Source organism: Temnothorax nylanderi, unplaced genomic scaffold, assembly GCF_030848795.1.
Source record: "Temnothorax nylanderi isolate EJ_2023f unplaced genomic scaffold, tnyl_v1.0 TNYL_tig0108_pilon, whole genome shotgun sequence".
NCBI lineage: Eukaryota > Metazoa > Arthropoda > Insecta > Hymenoptera > Formicidae > Temnothorax > Temnothorax nylanderi.
Window position 1 is genome coordinate 364,933 of NW_027249170.1, and position 22,427 is coordinate 387,359.

The window sequence follows — 22,427 nt, forward strand, 5'->3', positions numbered from 1 at the left end:
TTTCACTTGCTCTGGTCTACATCGCAATCATTTTATTTCGGACCCTTACAAATTCGTCGTGCAAAATGTTGTGATTTTGACATAGCTAAAAATTAAATAAATAAATTGACAATTCTCAAAAATAAAACGAACTACGTACAAGTAGTTCGAGATAAATAAATAAGATGCTCATTACTTCTTCTCACAGCTCCTAACAACAATGGCTTCCCCCGCTTAAGATAGAATCTTCTCCTTTGACATTCTGCTTTGCCTTTTCTTCAGCAATCTGTCGTGGGTTCTCTTCATCTCGAGTATCTCCTTCATCTCCTCCTTGTCCTCCTCCTAAAATCGATACCGTCGGCCATGGAAGATCCGTTTGTTCCGGCCGCGAGTTCACCGTATACTCACAGTCTGGTGTAATCGAAGAACCAACGCCTTACGACCGTCGGACATGGGTTGAGAATAGTCCGTCAACTTTCTTAGCCTTTCAGCGGGACTCACGCCTCTCTCCACGACCAGAACTATGCGCGCCCACTAACATACACACGAAACAAAGTCAGCGTGCGTGGAGTTTAATTCCATTCAAACCGCGTGTACCACCGATGGTCCACGTTGCTGCATTTATTATATATATGTACTAAAAATTGCATTTATATTTAATAATATACATATACAGTATATTTTATAGTAGCTTCGAAATCACTGCACCGCGCAATCATCACAGCGTGATAACTATCATGTTAATTACGTACCAATCAATGGATATTACACTGTTATATTCGTAGTGTCAAATTATACTCAATTTGAGTCATTTTTAACCATTCCTATAGGTTCTGTTTCTACTCAATAATATGTCGTTAATTTAACTAAAACTGCAATGTTAATTTAACTAAACCAATGGGAGTTAAAATACCACTATTTTGTGTTAAATTAAAAATTTCGACACACATGGTAATTAAAAATAACAAAATGTCATTTAGCATAATGTATTGCTTTAAATTTCATCTCTTAATATTTAACGGTGTATAAAATATTTTTGTAGTAATGTATCTGTGTTTATATTCAAAATATCAAACGGCCTGAATGGAAAAAGCCAGCCACGGGCCATCGGTGGTACACGCGGTATGGACTATGTTAATAAACGTACTTGCCGTTGCCATTCGTTCCTGGTTTCAGCGATCTTCTGGTAAGTGTTGCCCATCATAGCGATCAACATGTTTACGAGCAGAATCGCCACGATCGCCATGTACAGCACAAACAGTAGCTGCAATTAGTAACGATTGCATCTTTTGCGTGGCGCGTATGCAAGTGAGTCATTCGTTAAATTTGTGTAAATTATTTAATTGTCGTTGAAACGTGCCACGTGAACGTCAATTAACGTGAATGACAATATCGTTTATCTCTATCCATGAATACCGAACGCATCTCTGCACTGTTAAATTTGTATAAGTGTCAAATTATATTCAATTTAAATTAATTTAAACTTTAAACCATTCTTATAGGCCGTCGCTGCTTCTACTCAATATGCCATTAATTTAAATAAAATATAGTATTAATTTAACTAAACCAATAGAGTTAAAATAATACTCTTTTTGTGTTAAAATGATAAATTTCGACACATATACATGGTAGTAAAAAATTAAAAAAATGTTATTTAATTCAAGGTATTGGTTAAAATTTTATTCTTTAATATTTAACGGTGTACGCGATCGCATTCAACGCAATTAGCGAAGTACCTTGGCTTCGAATTCGTGCTCGGTTCTCTCGAACGCGCCGAAGTAATCGCCGAAATTCGTCATGCTCATCAGGAACATCGCCATAACGCTCTCCATCGGCGACGGCATCGGATTCGAGATCGAGTCGTCGATGCCCTCCGGAGTGTTCGGATTGTCAAACGACAGGAATATGATGTAATACGCTGCAAAGAATATCGACATCTATTTTATAACGACGTTCGTTGTTTTACATCGCGTGCGACGTGCGCCTCTACACAGAAAAAAAGAATATTCTTGATTTGAAAATATCTTTAATTTTCGATATTTAGTTTTAACTTCATATAACTTGACAAAATAAAACTTTTCTGTATTAAAACCTATTCAGAGATATTCCTAAATCTCAGAGCTTCAAAATAAAAGAAAAACAAGTTCAAAAATATTAATCTGAACCAGAGTTACAAGTCTATCAAAGTTATATGAGTCTTCCAGATCCATAGTGTGTTTTCAAGATGCTCTGGAAGCTGTGTTCTAGAGTTAATTTAAGTATATTTTGATTTGACACTTCTTTTTTTCGGTGTATCCGAGTTGCGCGAAAAGACGTCATCGTAGAAATATTCCAGACATGTCTATAGAGATCCCGACGAGGGGATCTCATCCTAATTGACCGATCGCTGCGGATGACATACTATCGGTCGTATAAGATTTCGTATCGAGGAAGACTCAAGGGAGTATTGAGGAAGTCGTATTCGCGAGCGAATAGACGGTCCATTCAAGCGGCGACGCCGTTTGTGAAAAGCAAGACACATTGGCACGGTAGCGTTGCGGCTTGCACGCTGCTCGTTGCACAATGGCGCGTGTCGCACCATTTAACGTATATATCGAGACCTTCTCGGCGTATAGCGCCTCCTTCTGCGGTCTCTTCCCCGCCTCGTTCCTTCGTACGATTGTCCTTCGGGCGGCCAGGCGAGATGTGTGTCAATGTCGCGTTGCAGTGTCCAGTAAAATCGTCGATTAGATCACACACGACGTTTACGCGCGCGCGTCCGATGCCGATGCCGTTATACCAGCGGCTAATTAACAATTGTTGGGAGTCAATAGAATAAGGCACCGGCCGATCGCCGCCGCAGCGCGGCGTGTCACCGCGGCGGGAATTGATGATGTCTCTCGTCCCTTACACGTGCCGTTACGTCTCTTCGGCTTCGATTATCAATTGCGATAATCGGCAACAAGGTTTATTATGCCCGGGACAAGCCTCATTCATAAGGATAAATGGAACAGCCGTCACGCGCAAATCAAAAGAAGAAGAATATGAGGATATCCTCTTTCTTCGTGTTCGGAACGCCCGCACGCGTTACCTTGGGAGAATCCCATCACGAAGACGAGGTAGATGGAGACGAATCTGAGGAGGTCGCCCATGATCATCCTGTAAATCATCACGACGAACGGGCCGACCGTTTTGAAGCCCCGGCAGAAGAATAGAAAGTACGGTGCCGTCGTCAGCATCGCCACCACCGCCAGCATGTCTTCGACTTCGTCCGCGCAGGCAAATCGTAGAAACGGGAACAGCAGCAGGATGCAGCACGAGAACAGGAACATCACGCGCGACGGCGCCGTCATCTGAAAACCGCGCTCGCGATTAAAACGAGTGGTTTTGCGGTTTTCGTTATCGTAAATCGACTCATTAATATGCTCAGTTTATTATTCGCTACGACAACCGTATAATCTGTTTGAAAATTCGGAATTGTTAATAAGGTAAATTTTAATCACGACGAAGTTCTTATAATATTTAATTGTAATATAAATCGACTCGTTCAACCAACTTTTGTATATTGATTATGACGTCTTAATTGATTCTTACGAGATTTTCGATGAACATGTTAAGACCCAAGAATCTCGCCTCTCGCAACGCAGCCAAGATGTAGAGCATCGCTGAGATGTACATAAAAATTTCCCCAGTTAAACGAATCTTCGCACTCGTTTCTGTTAGCTGCATCAGCCTGCACTCCTCCGTGAGATCGTCCCACCTGTCAAATAAGTTTTTATTCCATGATATCGGAAATTTTTCAGAAAAAAATAAGGTAAGAAATTTACGCCAAATACGAAAAAATATTTAAAAGTGTATGTCATTAAATGAAAAATTAACTGCAAAATACATGTAAAATTGATCTAATTAGTCAAGCATTACTGAAATAAACCTAAATCTAAAAAAAATACTTTATATATACCTACTATATGTATATATATTCAAATATCTATAAATTTTTTATTAAATTTTATGCTAAAGCTGAATAAATTATATATATAATATATATATATATAATTAATATTTTTATTATTTTATTAGTAGCGTTTAAATCTTTTGCACATGTATTACAAATGCAAATGTGTTATTTTAGTTGAAGCTTCTTACACATTTCTTGCCGTTTTAAATCACGTCATTTAACATGTAAAAAGAAACATGTAAAAAGAAACATGTAAAAAGAGCTCCAGTCAAATGTCATTTTTAGACGTTTATGCGTGCAAAAATAACACACTTGGATTTGCAGTGTGCGCTCATTCGCTCAGACGTATTAGTTAATTACTCAACTATTGCGAATTTTGCGAAATGGTACATGACTCTTCTTATCAGTTTGGTTGTGTTAATCACCTTGTCAGAAGAAAGCAACATTTAATCATTATTGAAGAAATCACCTTTTTCTTATCAGTTTGGTTGTGTCAATCACTTGTTTGTCAGAAGGGAGAAGACAACTTTTTAATCATCATTTAATCACCTTTTTCCTTTTTCGAGAAATTTATCGAATTTCTCTTCTTTTTCAACGGCACTATAGCTCAAGATCAAGCCGTGGCCTCCTGAAGTTCGGCCTGTATAAAATCCGAGGCCTCCCTTCTGCAATGCTTGCTTAGAGATACACTCTCGGCGGGTTGCCATTAACCCTTCCGAGAGGTGGCGATCAAATAAAAACCGACGATTTTCGGTCGGATTTGAACTCGGATCTTCAGCTCATTAGAGCAGCGCATATCTTTCTGCGCCATGATCGCCACCAATATATCGAGTTTACTAGATAACATTTCAGCTAAACTAATTGCTGTTTATTGACGATTGTCGATGTTTGTTTTTCTTATGTTAGAAAGTAGAAGACCTTTAACTAACGTTTCATTTACCTTAAGGTAACAATCACGCATGCGTCTAAATGACATGATAATACGATTGAACGTGTTAAATGACGTAATTTTTAACACATGAAGAAACATATGTAAAAAGATCTTCAGTCTAATGTGCCACTTTTAGACGTTTATACGTGTAGAAATAACACACTTGGATTTTGCAGTGCAATATTATATGTATTTTAACATACCAATCTTCGTGATTAAATTTTGATAACGCGATGTCGTCGACGATCGCCTTGGCAGTCGAATTCGTATCGGCCGCGACGGTTTCGTTGTACGTATCCGTGAAATAGTTCGACGCATTTGGAGGGCTGTCGGTATACCACAGCGTATGAATGGCGGCCTCGTCAGGAGGACTCAGAATGCCCTCGTTTTCGCTCAGCGTCAAGAGCAAAACGTTCTTCAGGGCCGACGTGATGTTCGACGTTACTTGCAGCTGGAACTTCTCCAGCGATTCCCGCGTCATGTTCAAGGATGACTTGAGATTTGAGGTGAAAGCCGCCACGAAGCTATTTGTAACCAATTCCGATAGATCCGCGCTTTGGAGGGGTTTAAGAATCGTGGGCTCCGTCATGTTGGAGGAATTCGTTCTCGTCAACGTGTCGTTCGCGCTATCGTCCGTTTCCATGGTCGACGGGCCAGGGCGAAGGGTGAAGCTGATCAGCGACAGGATGAAGTGGAAGCAGAAGAGGAAGAATTGACGGTAGAATCTAAAAATTAAAAAAGTCTCACTTATATCTCTTCTAAGCGTATATAATCGCTTATAATTACTTTTTTAGTTATATTTAAATGCAGAAATTAGCTTTAGCATATTTTTTTTTTAAATAAAAAAGTGAAATATAGATAAAAGATTATTTTCTCTTTTATAGATACGTACCGGGATTTGACGAAGGTGTTCCACTTGGCGTTTAGAAGATCGACTAGCACACCGTCCATTAACTCTAAATGTTCATCTTTGTCCTACAATCATCGTGAATCGTGCGTGATCATTCTGCGTGCGTGACTCTAACACGATAAAATATAATTAGCGGAATTTATTCACTTACGCCAAAGACAACCAGATTCAGGGCAGAATTGTTGTTGATTGTCCCCGTATTAATGTCGATCGTATCTATTTGCGACAGAGGATAAGCCGCGCAAGTTATGCTACCGATTTGCCAGTATATCTCCCTTTCGATGTTCAAAATGTGAAAGAACATTTCGATTCTGGCCAACTTTGCTGATAGGGTCAACGGAGTCAGATGCTGGACGTTTCTTAGATCGAGAGAAGCCCCTACCTCGTAGGCCATGTCGAACGTGGCCTGAGATTAAGTCGAAAATGAGAAGAATGACAAACGCTACATTCTCGAAATTATTTGTAGCACACTTTTATTTATTTTTTTTTCAGTAAACAAGTAGCCTATTTTATTATTATTATTTTTAGATTGGTATTACAAAGTCAATTCTTAAGTCAATTATTGAAACAATATTTTCGGGAAATAAGTGCAAGTATCGAAAGTATATAATACCAGTTTCTCGTATATCACGAGCATGTGCATGACGGTGTTTCCATTTTTTTAGATTGGTATTACAAAGTCAATTCTTAAGTCAATTATTGAAACAATATTTTCGGGAAATAAGTGCAAGCATCGAAAGTATAATACCAGTTTCTCGTATATCACGAGCATGTGCAAGACGGTGTTTCCATTCGTGTCCTGCTTATCAGGATCCGCGCCTCTGGCTAATATAAGCCTGTAACATTCTTCCTGACCGAGACACGCGGCGAAGCTCAACGGATACTCTCCCCAGTACACGTAGCTACGGATATGATAAAATAGATAATAGCTAAAATAGATCGTCTAATTTCTAAAATAGATCGATCTAATTTCACTAAATTAGACGTATAAGACGTATAAAACTACATTATGCTCTCGACATAATCGCGTTTGACAAGATTCATTAAAATCTCTGATGGACGAGCCTGTTTATGTGAGCCCCGCGGAATTTAACTCGTCGTGACATTAGGTCTCGTTTACGCTCGAAACGAAATGTCGTCCGAAGCTGACGGTTTAATTAATGTTCAACAATGGAATCTTTTCTGCCTCGTCTTTAAGCGAGGAGGCAGAATCTAATGCCGTTTCAGATAAAATCTAATGTCGTTCCCGAAGATAATAAGTACAGCGCACCCGCTGTAATTGGTCTCCGGAGTGACGCACACCCACTCGTGGTCCATACTGTCAAACCTCGACGCCTTCTGGTCTTCCGGACTCATGAAATTGCCGAAGCATCTCTCGTGGATGATGCTCGGGTCGTCCGCCCCACTGTCGAGAAGAAACTTCACCAGCGATGGATCCTCATTCACGATAGCGATGTGCAAAACGTTTTCTCCTAAATCCGAAGCAAATCGTTATAGAGTTGAAAGCAGTAACTGCCCGAGAGATGTAGACTTTCTCTCCTAGTATAAGTTACATTAATTATATTATATTATATCCTACATAATAATAATAATAATAATAAATTTATTGCAATGTACAACATTAAAGCGAGCAAACACTAGATAACTACTAGATACAAGAGACAAAGTAGTACACGCAAATGATGAGGCATTAACAATACTGCTGTTATAAAATCTACCAATAATAACAGTAACATTAAAGGAAAAGGAAGCGTGCATAATAAATGCACAATATCATACATAAAACATGCGCACACGTGCACATACATGTACGCAACACGCGTATACACACAAACAGTGTACTTGTAATATACACACTCAAAAAGAAAGTTTATTATTTGCAAGAAAATTAATTTTTTTTAAATTTAGTTTCCTTAATTCAAAGAAGTATTAGGTATATTCGAGAAAATATTTTAAACTCAGAAAAATGTTTTCTTAAATCTATCCAATACTTCTTTGAATTAAGGAAACTAAATTCAAATAAATCTATTTTCTTGCAAATAATAAATTTTTTTTCAGTGCATTGTTTAAAAGAGTATGTGCTCGAGAACAGGCCGAAGAGAATAAGTAGCAATAAATGTTAATTTTGAGAGAAAGCAGACGAAGAGATGAAACAAGAAGCTGCGGCGCGAAAAGAAGATAGAGAGGAGGTGGATTTGATGGAAGAGAGAGAGACGATAGTTTATTATAATATTTGACAGCAGGGTATAAATAATATATATGTATAAATAATATTTTTGCAACAATACGTTTCGTTGCGCGATGCATTCACGCGATCTGAATTCAGAAAAACTTCTCGATTAGATAATAATGAAAACCCGCGAGGGTCCCCGCTGAGACTAAATGGTTTACCTTGGAAATGCTAATTTTCCATTACGCAAACGATACGCTATGAATAGATAATTTAGCAGCGGGCTTATCGAGGAATTTATCGGCAATGGATATTCCACGGACAATCTACACGCTGCCTCGTGAACGAGGTACAATAATAGCTTTAAGCATTTAATCCATTTCAGAATCGATGATCGTCATACATTTCATAACGATCGCGGGAGGACTCAAACTTACCGTAATATTCATCGCTCAGATAAATATCGTGTATAAGCCGCGGATAGAAACGCAACAGTCGTTTCGCCAAATCGGCGTGGATAGCGGTCGCATTTAACATGCATAAATGTAAAATAGTTTCGCCGACGGCACCTCTGTCGCTTAGATTCCAACACACAAATCTGTATCTGCTCTTATCTGCCAAGAATGTATTTTTTTTATCGGATAAATTATTATAATAGCGTGTAGGTCAGTAGATCGTAAACTTAAACGACCATATAGAAATATTTCTGCGTAACGCGACAATAATTTACATCGCGATGTAAATTGTTATTGAAATTAAATTACGTATACGATATTACCTATCTTAGCTTCGTCAACTTCCTCGTCGCCCATATCCTTATCGATGTCGTAATCCGCTGGATTTTCCATAGCTTTCAAGGGTCCCAGCTGCGCAGCGCGAGAGAATAATTATTCAAAAATTCAAAGCAATGGATATCTAGAAAGTGAGTGATGCCTGAGGCTGATCGCGATACCATTTTGTGCCGCGGACGGTCTTTATTTCGTAGAAGGACCAATTTTTCCACGGGTATCCATTTGCCTTTTCCCTTGTTGTACAGAAACGGCTCGACCTTCGTTCTCAACGCGTGATCCAGCTCCGCGTACTGCTTTGTCTGCGTGGCGCTTTTCATCATGTCCACCAACAATCCGCCGCCTGCAACGGTGTAGTTAGCTAAATATTTAATTGCGCTGAAAAATCGACGAGAAAAAGTCAAACGACGAAGGAGTAATAAGGTCACTTCTCGAAAAATGAAACGAAAAAGAAAGAAATTCCAACCTGCACTGTTAAATTCGAAGTGTCAAATTATTATACTCAATTTGAGTCATTTTAACATTCCTATTATAGATCGCCACTGTCCCTATACCTAATATGTTCCTACTTAATTCAACTAAACCAATGAAGTTAAAATAATACAGTTTTGTGTTAAAATAATATATATAATATTTCAACATACGTGGCAGTTAAAAATAATAAAACGTTATTTAGCTTAAGGTATTGGTTGAAATTTCATCCTTTAATATTTAACAGGGTGATCTCGCGGCGTGATTCAGATATCGAGGGACGCCGCGAGGAGAATTGGCGAAAGTCGGCGCGAATTCCGGAAGCCGTGTGCCAGCAGCGAGGCTCAAGAAGGTCCGCGAGCGCGATTCGCGGTCATCGTAAGATTAAATCGCGGGCGGCACGTGGACGCGCGCGTTGCGTCACGGCCGTCACGAGTGCAAGTATTTGGATCGAGTGCTCGAGAGCCCATTATATCGGGCATTAGCACTCCGGCCGTCACCGTCGGAATCGGTACGCTGACTCACGGACAGTAAATACTAAAGCCGAGGCGGAAGAGAGCGGAGAGCTTTCGCGGCTCGCGCGGCCCTCGCGGTCATCTCGATTGGCGCGTCAATTCCGCGCGACGTGTGCCGCGCGGAACGCGCCCGCGCGCCTTATGACGGCATCCCTATTTTCACGATCGAAAAGCCCTCGGCGTTTTTCCTCCGCGTTGGCTAAAAACAACACGCGCAATTACGCTACGCGCTACCGACAGATGCAACCTGTCGGCTCGTAGTGTCAGGACGGGCAAATGTTATACAAATAAGGGGACGCCGAAACCGTCATTCTTTTTTTTTCTTCCCTCGCGTGTAACTGATTATCATCGCGATAAATCGGCCGTGGATCCTTCATTGACGCAGATTTTTAATAAAGTTGCGTTCGACAAGTGGACGATGAGAAATCGCGGCTCGTTCGTTTCTAAATTTATCGCGTTGATCTAGCTGTTAGTCAGGCGTCATTTCGCACCGCTCAGCTTTATATTACTCCGCAATTTGAAAACTCAGGATTTATGCGAATCAATGACCTGATGACGACTGCACATCGAGCTGATTCCAACAGAATTAAAATCGTACTTTGGACCATGCATGAAATCATGATTTCCTTTTAAAACAGATCCGATGAAAGTACCTATCGATCGTAAGGAATGTTAAAAATGAGGATGTAATTTAGTCGTGCGATATGTAAGCCATACTTTAGAAAATAACAAGATAAGGGTAAACTTGAAGAGTCGCGTTCGCGGCAATGGGAGCTAATTGTAATCGTTTCTCGCACGGACGCCATTAGCGGGAGAGCCGCGGGGGAGAGGATATATATATATATATGCGTCCTTCTAATATATACAAATATATAATAATGTGTACATATGTAACCGGAAAACTCCAACAAATTAAACTTTAAGCTATATTTCTTTTTAGTTTTCATTTACGTATTTATTTATGTATCTATTTATTTGTGTTATTTTTTTAGTTTCCAAAGTCCTCTCTCCAAAATTTATAGCTAACAACGGCGCCAGTGTCAGGTGCTTCGGTTGAATATAATAGCGCGAGATGTAAGAGAAAATCGGGACACTAATAAAATATAATTATGGGTATTTAAGCAACAAGTTAGTTATATCATAATTAGTTGATTATAATTATTATATTGCACTTAATCTGGAAGTCTTAACGAGAACCTTACACGTGAAGCCGTTTCGGAAGTGATGAGAGGAAGAGCACTAGCTTCGAGGACGTTCGGCACCACGTGACTGATAAGCGCTATCAAACTGTACGCGAAAAAACCAAAATAGAAAAAATTAACATATGTGTATTTATTTTAATTATAAGCGATATAAGGCACGCGATATCGTTACACAGTCGTTATATTTTTTATCAAGAGACACGGTAGTGCCTCGCGCTAATATAAGTGTACGCGCAAGGCAGACTGTGTATCTGCCTGTGTATCTACACGCGAGTCGACTAGTTGAGAGATCCTTAGATCTTATTGGGTCTCATTAACGGCTGAATCGATCAAGTTCTGAGTAGGCTCAATCGATAGCTTGGGTTCGAATTATACGAAAGCGTTTTTATTTTTCGTCTACGTATCCTACGAGCGCGGAGCGGAGATACTGCAAAGTCCGAATTGGCGAACTCACGTTTAAGAAACATCATCGTCATCGTCGCTTGTACTGTTGGTTTTTGTCATTGGATGGCGTAATTTCTCGCTAGCACGTTGCATTTAAGAAAATTATTGGGAATATCTCCATTTCTGTGACAACGTCTCTACCACATCTATAGCGCGAGGCAGTAATATATTCCAATACAAAAGAGAAAGCAGGTACGTATATATACGCTAAGAGCTTCGTCTAGCTTCAAGCAATAGAAGGAGGCAACTATATGATGTCTCCTTTTCTTCCTCGCTATATATAATTCTCAGTTTAAACAAAGAGACATTATTATGTATGTATAACTAAAAATAGTGAAAAGTCCAACTTTCACCTTCAAGAAAAGAAAGTGAAAAAAGAAAGTAAAAATTACATGGAGTAGATATTCGTCGAGCAATATTCTTTCGAAAAGTGAAATATCTTTCGGTGAAGGAGAAAGAATGAATTAAGCAATACTAATAAAAAGGTTTATATTACTGAGTTTTCTATTTATTTAATACACTATACTATATACTTTGGCAACTTTATTTTCTCACTTATTTCTAGAAATCGCTTTGCGCGGTTGTGGAGGCCCTGCGAAACAAAGGCATTGACATGAGTCACTCGAAATTTAAACGACACGCTGCGAACTTGGCACGCACAATAAAAAAATGTATGCCTGATCTTAAAAATCTTAGAAACATTCTGCGGAAATCTGGAAGTACAAGCGATCGCATGTTGAAACTAGCCGAGCATCACGTACTGTTTCTTATCAATACTATATCAATAGATTGACAGTGCTCATGAGTACATTAGTAAAATTCAACAAGTTGCACGAAAGATTTGCTTTTAAATAGGGCATTATTATTAAAATGAACCAAATATATAGGTGCTCGTATCTTGAGACGTGTGTTTACACTATGACTTTTATGAATATAAATTAACTTAATGATATAAGGTAAAATGTGTTAAACTGTAATAAAGTAAGATTTAAAAATTGTATGTTGTTACACTCACATGCAGGATATTAAACATTTTCTATATAAATAAAAATGTATTTTTAATAAGCATGGTTTTATATATATATTAGCTTTAAAAAATGTTATATTTTACAACTTATAAGTAATTAATAAAAGGCGTCAAAGTAAAATGCAACTTGTAATAACTTTACGAGTTAATGCACGTATACATACATCACGCACAATCGTATCTAACATACTTAATAAAGATATGATATCTAAAAACTTATCTTTTAAAAAATGATACAAAAAAGGCGCCAAGTACACGCACCTTTCTGTCTACAAAAAGTATGATATCAGAAAATGGCGCCAAGTAAAAAATAAATCTTTCAAAAAAGCTGTATATTTTTAAAAAATTTAATCAAAATAAAAATATATTTAACCCTTTGTAACTCCTGGTGACATTACTGTTACAAACCGGCAAAGTTTCCATCAACATTCTAAATCATGAATTTATCTGTTGTAAATTAATTTAAAATAGTTGTCATATTTTTTATTTTTGATAACATGAGTTACAAAGGGTTAATTGAAAAAAACTTAGAGCTGCTACATCTGAAAATATTCTATGCCTTTTTTTTTCAAAAGGTTTTATAATTTACAATTTATAAATAATCAATTAGAGGGATGCTATTTAAGGTCCGAGCTGGATCTTGGTAACCTAATAATATTATAATATTCTGTGAATTATACTTTTTCCAAACTCAGTAAATTGGGCGCCGATTTTTTTATCGGTCAGAATATAAAAATATACAAAATTCACAAAATATTAATTATTAGGCTATCAAAGATCCAGCCCGGACCTTAAATGGCAATTTCTCTAATTGATTGTATATCACGTCGTATCCTGTTTCACTTATTATTATTTACAATTTATAGTTTATAATTTTGTTTTAAACAAATAATGCTTTTCCCTCGAAAAAAGATTTTCCATCCTGAAAGGTGTTTTCTGGCGCGATGGCGAAATTACAGGCGAGGAAATATTGAGCACGGAGAATTCCTCCCCTCTCCCCACTTTCCTGAAGACTCTCGCCGACTCCATGGTTTTACGGGCGAAATTCATGGCGGGGGGGCGACGGCGGAAGAGGGGGCGGACGGGTCGTCGGCACGTCGGAGCACATGCAACGCCATCTTGTACGGTCTGGGGCAAGTGTTGCATACACCGTCACGGCAATTGCTGGCGCAAGTCTTCTGTGGGAAGAGCGAGCGGCCGGGATTGCCCGTCGCTGCCGCGGCATACCGTCAGTGATTAGACGTGGCACAGTGCGGTGCCAATACGGCGGTAACATGGCGCAGTGGAGGCAGGAGACGATATTAAAGCTGATCAGTGCGTATCGCGCGAGGCGGCTCCTCTGGGACCACAACGCGCCGGACTACACCGATCGGAGCAAGAGGATCTACGCGTGGAAGGAGATCGCCGACGAGGTGCGACGAGTCATACACGCGGCGCAGACCGAGATCATAAGTAAACACCGCGCTCGCAAAAAAATGCGCTACCTATGTATACGCGTTCAGACTTTTTTTTTGAGTCAGCACCGATATTCGTTTAACTTTCGGCGTCGCAAAAATCGATCCGGATGTCGTGGAAATTTAGAAACCTTTTGTTCACGCAGAAAGTTATATTTGATTTAAAAAAATATATATATATATATGTATGTTTGATTAAAGAAATATATATATCTGGCTGTATTATAGATTAACGAAAAAAAAAGAAGGAAAGGGACACGAACAGCGTTTCGTGGAGTCGCGTTATGACTAATAGCGGATCGATAATTTTTTAATTAACGAAAAGAGCGTTTCTTCTTGGTCTCTCTCTACGTTTACGTGTCACGTAATTCGCGAATGCACGCGTACGCCAGAAGCACCGCTGTCCACCGCTGGCTACCGAGTGAAAAAATATCTTGGGAATGTATTCTAGACGCGCGCGTCCAACACTTGCGCAAGCCGTTGCGCAATGCTGGCGCATCGCGAGCGCACGCGGTAGTCTTTATCGCCGCCGCCGCCGTCGCCGCCGTTATAATGGAAAGGGCGAAGTCTCGCGTTCGTAACGGTTCGCGCAAAAAGAATCCGCGCTTCACTTATTTATTGCCGGATTATGTAACGCAGGCCTGGTCAACTTCGAGCCGCGAAGCCACGACGCTTCCCGCTTTCCATCCACGGAGAGTGGGGGGAAAGGGGTTCCAGTCCGGTTCCTCCGCTGGATGAAGTTTAGCGGGCATAATCAACTTCATCCAGCGGAGGAACCGCTGTCCCCCACTCTGCGTGGATGGAAAGGGAGAAGAGTCTTGGCTGCGAAGCTCGAAGTTGACGCAGGCCTGATGCAACGCGTCTTCGAATCACCATCGCCAGCGCGTTCTCGCGACGATGCGAGCGCAAAAGAATAATAAAAAAAAAAAGAAGAAATGCACGACGCGTTCTTATCTCATTGGAACTTGCACTCAGCTCGGATGCGACGTGATGACGGTGGAGAGGAAGCTGAAGAGCCTGAAGACTCACTTCATGTCGGTCCACAAAGCGTACGCGAAACGCAGGGTGAAGGCCGATCTGAATCCTGGCAGCGTCGTCACGCCCAAGTGGTTCGCTTACGAGGCCTTGACTTTCCTGAATAAAGGACGCTTGACGCGAATCAATCGCGAGACGCCGAACGTGGAGAAGCAGGTGCGCCAATGAACTCTCGCGATTATCGCCCGCGACCCGCTTGCGTACAGTTAGCATACGGTTTATAGTATAATTACAATGGTATAATTATGAATAAACACAACGTCCAATGTCTTAAAGACTTCTTAAAGACGTTTTATGTCCCGATTTTGGACATTGTGTTGTCTGGCAAGCTAGTATATAATATAGGCTTATATATTATTATTGAGAAAGAAAAATTATAATTAAATTGTAATCATTGCAATTCTATTTGCTAATTCACACTGAGAAAAAAAATTGTTGATCCCAAAAAATATTTAGTCCGATACGTTCAACTAAACATTTTAGTTAGTTAACTAAACATTAATTGTTTCAACAATTTATTTAGTTTCTTTAATCAAGAATTAATTAATTCAACTAATGTTTAGTTAACTAACTGAAATGTTTAGTTGAACGTATCGGACTAAATATTTTTTGGGATTAATAAATTTTCTTTCTCAGTGCATGTATCCTTCTTACTTCTTATTCATTGATTGTCAATTAACTTTTTGAAGTAATATTATCACGCGTCGCGAAATAGAATCACATGCGTTATAATTAATTCGATGATGTTTTTTTTTTTTAGAATCCCGCGCCGGCCCCTAATTGGAACCCGCAGGTACATTTCAATCTTTCTTGCATTACAGCTTGAATTAATATATCACATTGTAAAAATCGCGATGCAGCGTTAGCGCATTATTACGTAATGCGACATGGGGAGCTCTCGTTTCCCCTTTCCCCGCCCGATATGACATATTATACCCGCGTCATGTTGAAAACTTTCGATCTGCACGACCTGCACGCTTATAAAACCCTCGGTCGACGTCACACGACTTTTTCTCTCGCACAATTTCAGGAGATTTCGTCAGGCCGTGACGAATTCACGGTTTTTGCCGAGCACGTCGCCATTCGGCTGAAGAACATAACGGACGTGCGTGCGAGGCTTGTCGCGCAGCATCAGATAAACAACATCCTGTTCGAGGCCGAGATGGGAAAGTATAACGTGCAGCAGCCCTCCTTCGTCCCGAACAATCAGGAGATTATGGAGAACCTGGACGAGCCCTCAACGTCGAACGAGGAGAAAGTGATAATAAATAATATTCCTTAAGCGGTCTAATCGCTGATCTTTCCTCCGCAAACGCGCGATCGTTATGTCCCGAAATTTTCAGCGAGTCGTCCGTCTCGCGACCCTCATTATTTACATACCGCCCGATTTTTTCGCCGCGGTTGTTGACAACGACGGTGATCTCTCTTCTCGTTATTTTTGTGGTAAATAATAGCGAACGAGAAAAGCCATCGGCTTTAACGGCGAGTTTTTTCCGCGGGACGGCGAGAACCGCGTTTGGCAGGTTTGCTGAATTTGCTCCGCCAGACGTGACTCTATTTATGTGCCTTCGTTTTGCCCGGCATGTCATATCTTTCGTCGTTACAAACCTCGAAAGCCGCGTCAAAAGCAAGCTTTCGCCTTTTTTTTTTTTTGACGGGGGGAAAATCCGCACGGATACCCCCTCCCCCGGGGCGGGGAGGACGGTTATGTGGGACTCCAACCCACTAAAAACCCCCCGGTTGTCCCTCTCGGCACGTTTTACCTAACGGTTGGGGGGGCAGCGGGAAACGCACTGATTCGTCCGCCACCAGCTTTCGCCTAGCGCGGCCAATACGTACATTACATACGCTGACGTTGCTGACAACGCGCAACGCGCGATAGACCTCGACGACGTTGGCGCTTTCATTTTTTTTTTCACTCTCGTATATTCCGAGTATATAAAACGAAGTACATATGCATATATGTGACGCAACATCGACTCACATACATATGTCGGCGAAGCGAATCGATTTCCGTCAATTGTATCTAATTGTTTTACGATAATGGATCCCGCCTTCGTTAATTGTGAGAATTGAATAAATTGCGGTCTGTAAATTGTATACGCTTGATTATTTCGCTCACCCTTCAAGTCGACTAATTTATAGAGCAGGATGGACGACGTGTCCGTTTGTTTCTTCACGCCGCTCGTAACATTGCTCTCGGTATTACCCATCGTTTACAAAACACTTCACTCCCGACGTTTAAGCACTTGTAGAGGAGACGGGCTCTCGCATATCGAATGTGCAGCACGGTGTCAACGGTGTGTGCGATAGCCGCCGAAATTGATAAACGCGTCTGTTTGGTTGCCAGGATACCGCACTCGATTATCGATTAAACGATAACGGACCTTTGAACAGCTCTTCCTTGTGGACTTACAGTAAAATTCGATCGATTTACGCAATTTACCGCGTCTTCTATTGTTTCCTTTCTGAATCATATAATTACATAATACATACCTTCTCCTCGTTTATCGTGAATCGAGGAACAACCGGCCGGAACTTTTACGAAACGGAAAACCGCAAAGGGATCCGCGAAATTAGAACGGCGGAAAGACACAACCGGCCCAGGGGCGCCAAAGGGGATAATTCGGCAGGAAATCCTGTTCTTGCGGCTCAACAGAATCCTGTGCCGAAATCCGCGAGGCAAGAATTGCGACTCTAATTACGTTGATAGAGCACGCGTTGACCGCATAAACCAAACGTATTAATCGGCCGATTATAGCGAAGAAATAACGAAATGTATATAAATGCGCACCGAATGCGTAACGAATTAAATACTAAATAGCTACGTGTCGAATTAAATAGCAATGATAAAAATTAATTAACAGCGACGCTTACCGCATCGAAATACAATGAATCAATCGCGCGCCGCTTTGATAAAATCGGCATTATCATTTAAACGCGCTCGCGCTCTAATTTATGCAAGTGTTACGCAGCGTACGCTCTATTTTCCAACGGGGTGTGAATTAAGGTTGACAGATTTATAAGTCACGGTGAAGATCAGCTATCTCGTGTCACTCGCGGGTCATCGCTTAAAGGCGCTCATATACAATCGCTTAAAGAATGCAAGGTTTGCGAGGGGCACTGCCGACCGCGACAGTGTAACAGAAACGTTAACATCGTTTAGGCGTGTCTCGTCCCTCGCCACGCGTATCGTAACAGCGAGATTTTCAATAACTTCGCGTTAGAACGTAGACATCGATAAACGGCGGATTGCAAAATATCGTTTCGCCGTACGGCGAGATGCAAATTTTCTCGAGCGACCGGCGCGGGCGGCGCCTGATCGCCGCCGGAACGCCACGTGAGCCTCTCTTTCGCTCTCGACTGGAAAGCCGCGAGCGAATTTTCGCACATACCTAAGCGATGACCGCGCTTTAATTTAGACGGCCGAATGCCTTTAGACGCCGCAATGCCGCAATTGATCTTACGCGTTAAGCGGTTATAAATAACGGCTTATGAGCCGTAGGCTTACCGCGAAACCGGGCGTATACGCGTGTATACGAACAATACCTTGAGCAGGAAATTAGATTCTATTATTGCCCGCGCGACGGTCTAGGACAGGAACGAGTTCCACTCGAATTCGAATGCCGAGTAATTCGATTTACAATCTCAGTGAAGTTTTATGAATCCTAATGCACGATACTTCAAATACTTACACTATATAATAATTCGTGAAATGACAGACTCATAGAAATGTGTTTAATAAAAAATCCACGTTGCTGGGTCATCATGTCGACAAGGAATCGTTGTTTCTCGCGCGATTATTATGCAGGCATCTCTTCCGTTATGACGATCCTCGTGGGAGAGAAAGAAAGAGCGAATAATGCTGGCGAAAATTAGAATCTCTGTCTTTATCCAATATTGATATTATTATGATGTCCAATACATTTACATTTAATTTAGGATAGCTAATTTATAGCCTGACTTTGTATTGCGCGATATAGACCCACTATATCTCCAATACACGTCAATATCCAATATCCAATATCCAATATCTAACTCTAACTAATATGTATTATCAACATTGTGTTGCTACTAGGAAGGAGGGGAAGGGAAAAAGAGAGAGAGAGCCTGATACAAGATGTGTTCTCTGTAGCCTATATGCCTTTTATCTTTTATCTTTTCTCTTTCTCTCTCTCCGTCTGCTTATTTAAAATGCAAAAAGTATAAAGTAGTGCAACTACGAAAAACAAATCTACAATCACGCATATTTCGAGAACGGTAAAATCAGATGGAAAAAAGTAAAAAAAAAATTCACGCACGATCCTCGTGAAGGCCCCGGAGGGATTCGAACCCTCGATCTCCTGTTTACTAGACAGGCGCTTTAACCAACTAAGCCACGGCGCCCGAATGATTTCGTTCTTCTAATAAGGAGATATATATGGAACTCAATATCAAATAACATTTTTCAGTAAGCAATTCTTTATTTATATAGAAAGAATTCACGTTTACGTAAAAATATTTTACGATTTATCGGCAGCAGAAATCATCGTCCCATTTGTCACGTTGCACAAGATGCAAGCGCGTTTTGGAAGCTGCGGGAGTCATAATTCTCTCCGCGAGAACGGTCCGTCACGACTCGAGCCACCTATATATGCTACATCGGCAAAAATTTATGGATACTTAAAAACGATCCTCCTTCTGTACGCGCGACCCACATTTTCAGGGGCGTTATATTAACTTGCAACACGGCGGCGAAAAGAAGACGAAGCGGTCGATCTATTTGTGTGATTGAAATATATGAACGTGCGCGCGCGCGCGCGCGAACGTTGCAAGCTGTTGCCTGTCGTTCCGAAACGAGGTGTAACATAATCAAAGTGAAATATGGAGCGTTAAACAAACGACTGAAGGGAAATGAGAATTTGAAGTCGCGTTGAAACTCGGCCGAGAGAAATATACGTAACGCACACTGACGTAGACAGAAAAAAAAGAAGAAAACGCTTAATCGAGTTTCGTTTTTGTTTGTGTTTTAAATAATTCAAATTTCAGCGCTATAAAATGCAGGAAAATAATGCTCCATAAGTGACGCGATATCTGAACCTTTCAAAAACTGTGTGTGTGTGTGGTCAACTCTATTTTTTATAAATTTCTTGATTCCAGTGTCAATTTGTAATTTTGTTTTCTTCACTTTTTTATTCTCGACTGCTGTCAACCGAAGATTGGCAAAAAGACGGAGGGAGTATACGTGTTTCATCGAAATCGAATCGGTTATTACCTTATTCCTTCGGTGACTACATTTGATGATAAGTTTCTTATCGTACTTGTTACTTTACGGAGTTGATCAATTTGACTTCTGAGAGAAACCGAGTTCGCTTTTTTAGTCGATATGGAAAATTTAACTTATTGTTGGAGTCACATCGGTTTCGACTCCCACATGACGCTGTATTGCGCAACTTTTGGTGAATAAATTTGGTTTTATTAACTTCTCGATTTGTAGCAATGACGACGGAAACGAAATTACGTTGCAAACCTGTAGCTGGCGCACCGTACTATTATGAGCGAATTAAACGGGCATTTTTCAGGACGAGTTTCCGAATTAGGATGACAGAAAAGCGAAAAAAAGCTGCCAATATACATTAGCAATAAACATTAGCACAATTAGAACCGCGGAATGAGGCTCGCCGTCGGCATTTCTCGGCGATCTTATATCGATTCGCGCGAGAATAAAGAGTTCCATCGGCGCGATGTTATCTGCCGATTTTATCTTGTTACTTAGTTACATAATTAGCGGAGGACAAGAGGTCGATGTGCATTTTACATGCCAATTGAAGCGGAAGATAATCGCTAATTATACCAAGACTGATAAGCATTAAGATACGCAAAATCGGCGCTGCTTTCTTTTTAACGCTCGAAGAGAAAATATCTGATTGGTGTAAAAAGATGATTAGCGTGGTCTAACGAATGACGCACTGAAGATCATGTATTTCTAAATAACAGAATTCAAATGGAGCACAAGGTGTTTCGTGATATACAGTCTGGAAGCATGACCTCGTACGAAGTGGCTCGTTGGTCTAGGGGTATGATTCTCGCTTAGGGTGCGAGAGGTCCCGGGTTCAAATCCCGGACGAGCCCGGTTCTTTTTTTTTTCTTTTGCTTGTACATGGATTACCGTTAGAAATTCCGCGGAAAGTATCCGCATTATTTTTTTTCCTCACTTGAATGATATTTACTGAATATTAAATATTTCTAGAGAACCAAACGTGTTTCTCACTTCATGTGTAGATGATATAACGAAAGACCAGTGCCTGCGAACGTTTTACACTGATTGTATAAGACGTTACATACCGAGATTCCATTTATTTTACACAAATCCCTGAAACGTCGAGGAAAAACTTAAACGTCGCAGCCTCATCAAGTCGCATCAAGTTGCATCATTAGCGGTCGCCTCGGGGCAATTTCCATGGATTAACATCTTCCTTCTTTTTCCTCAATGTCGTTCCGAAACAATGAATAATTAAGGCCGGACGGTCAATCATTATAAATAGCTCCGCGCGTATATTCGCCGCGGCTTTAATCGGCGACGATGCGACGATCTATCGTCTCGCTGTGTGTGTGCGCGCGCCCGCGATATTAATTAATTCCTAATCCCTCGCGGCACGCATTATCTTCACCGTTCGATAGATTTTCAAATGCGACGCTCCGATCTTTCGCATTCCGATCGAAGTCGATTCTTTGCGATTCACGCGCGATCAGTTTATTTACATTAGTGCCCGTTTGCCGGCATTCTCGGCGAGTTCGTCATCGTCAATTAAACCGTCGGCCGAGTATTATCCGACCGGCGCGGGTTATCGCAATCATTCGTCGAAGTGACAACCGTTACAAATTCGATAAGCGTCCCCGGTATTTCGCGTGTCACGGTTTACGAGCGCGATTCAGAAAGCTTTTGCGCGTTTCAAGGCGAAAGATCTTAATATTTTGACTCCAAAATATTTTAAACTTCGAAATTAGATCGCGCGAATAAGAGCGAGGCGGGAGGCGCAGAAACACGCTTCGCGTTATTTTTTTCCTTCGTGCGCGAATACGATATTTTGCTTTTGCTTGAAAAAGCTCGTCTGTTTTATATTTAGAGATGTTTGCTCGCGAACGTCATTGTTATCAGCGCGGGGTATCAACATTTCAGTCGCGCGAATCTATCCATAATCATAATACGATAACAATTCGTGATCTGCATCGTTCGCATCTTCTCGCAGCGGGCGTGCGGACACTGCGGACGCGCTTTGTTACTTTGCTAGTTTAAAGTTTTATTAGTGAAATGAAGTTTAAACGAAAGTTAGGAGAGATAAACGTAAGAATACCGTGTTATCAGGACGATACACTGTTTGTAATGTTAATTTTGTTAAATTAACTCAATTTGAATCATTTTTGACCATATAGGTCGCCAGTGCTCCTACTCAAAATGTATCGTTAATTTAACTAAACCAATGAAGCTAAAATAAATACTGTTTTGTATTAAAATAAATTTTGACACACATAGTAGTTAAAAATAACAAAATGTTATTTAACTCAAGATATTGATTTAAATTTC

General features: G+C 40.6%; 2 protein-coding genes, 1 long non-coding RNA gene and 2 other non-coding genes across 5 annotated transcripts; 3 read left to right on the forward strand and 2 right to left on the reverse strand.

The window, feature by feature from the left end:
• Positions 1-10: 10 nt before the first annotated feature.
• Nan (transient receptor potential cation channel subfamily V member nanchung) lies at positions 11-17,122 on the reverse strand. The gene is made up of 16 exons (XM_071712228.1): positions 16,986-17,122; positions 8,880-9,058; positions 8,706-8,793; positions 8,365-8,541; positions 7,028-7,229; positions 6,506-6,659; positions 5,909-6,163; positions 5,740-5,822; positions 5,051-5,572; positions 3,553-3,718; positions 3,050-3,311; positions 1,716-1,897; positions 1,127-1,243; positions 388-513; positions 176-321; positions 11-85 (listed from the first exon to the last, which is right to left on the reverse strand). The coding sequence occupies exons 1-15, from the start codon at positions 17,074-17,076 to the stop codon at positions 214-216; spliced, it is 2,712 nt and encodes a 903-aa protein (XP_071568329.1). The 5' UTR covers positions 17,077-17,122; the 3' UTR covers positions 11-85; positions 176-213.
• Positions 10,897-12,408, forward strand: LOC139775921 (uncharacterized). Its single transcript, XR_011718955.1, has 3 exons — positions 10,897-11,539; positions 11,682-11,832; positions 11,913-12,408. It is a non-coding gene; the product is annotated as an uncharacterized lncRNA (long non-coding RNA).
• On the forward strand, positions 13,463-16,963 carry LOC139775903 (uncharacterized). Its single transcript, XM_071712268.1, has 4 exons — positions 13,463-13,786; positions 14,804-15,019; positions 15,624-15,656; positions 15,894-16,963. Exons 1-4 carry the CDS (start codon positions 13,481-13,483, stop codon positions 16,143-16,145), a joined length of 807 nt encoding a protein of 268 aa, XP_071568369.1. The 5' UTR covers positions 13,463-13,480; the 3' UTR covers positions 16,146-16,963.
• Positions 17,123-19,175: 2,053 nt separating the features above from the next.
• On the reverse strand, positions 19,176-19,249 carry Trnat-agu (transfer RNA threonine (anticodon AGU)). The gene has a single exon. It is a non-coding gene; the product is annotated as a tRNA-Thr (tRNA).
• Positions 19,250-20,902: 1,653 nt separating this feature from the next.
• Positions 20,903-20,974, forward strand: Trnap-agg (transfer RNA proline (anticodon AGG)). The gene has a single exon. It is a non-coding gene; the product is annotated as a tRNA-Pro (tRNA).
• The last annotated feature ends 1,453 nt before the right edge of the window (positions 20,975-22,427 follow it).

Coding starts and splice junctions, on each gene's coding strand:
- LOC139775903 (XM_071712268.1), top strand. CDS start 13,481: ATGCAACGCCATCTTGTACGGTCTGGGGCAAGTGTTGCATACACCGTC. Junction 15,020..15,623: donor CGCCGAACGTGGAGAAGCAG/GTGCGCCAATGA, acceptor TTTTTTTTTTAG/AATCCCGCGCCGGCCCCTAA. Junction 15,657..15,893: donor CCCCTAATTGGAACCCGCAG/GTACATTTCAAT, acceptor GCACAATTTCAG/GAGATTTCGTCAGGCCGTGA.
- Nan (XM_071712228.1), bottom strand. CDS start 17,076: ATGGGTAATACCGAGAGCAATGTTACGAGCGGCGTGAAGAAACAAACG. Junction 5,573..5,739: donor AACACCTTCGTCAAATCCCG/GTACGTATCTAT, acceptor TTTAATTTTTAG/ATTCTACCGTCAATTCTTCC. Junction 322..387: donor TTCTTCGATTACACCAGACT/GTGAGTATACGG, acceptor TATCGATTTTAG/GAGGAGGACAAGGAGGAGAT.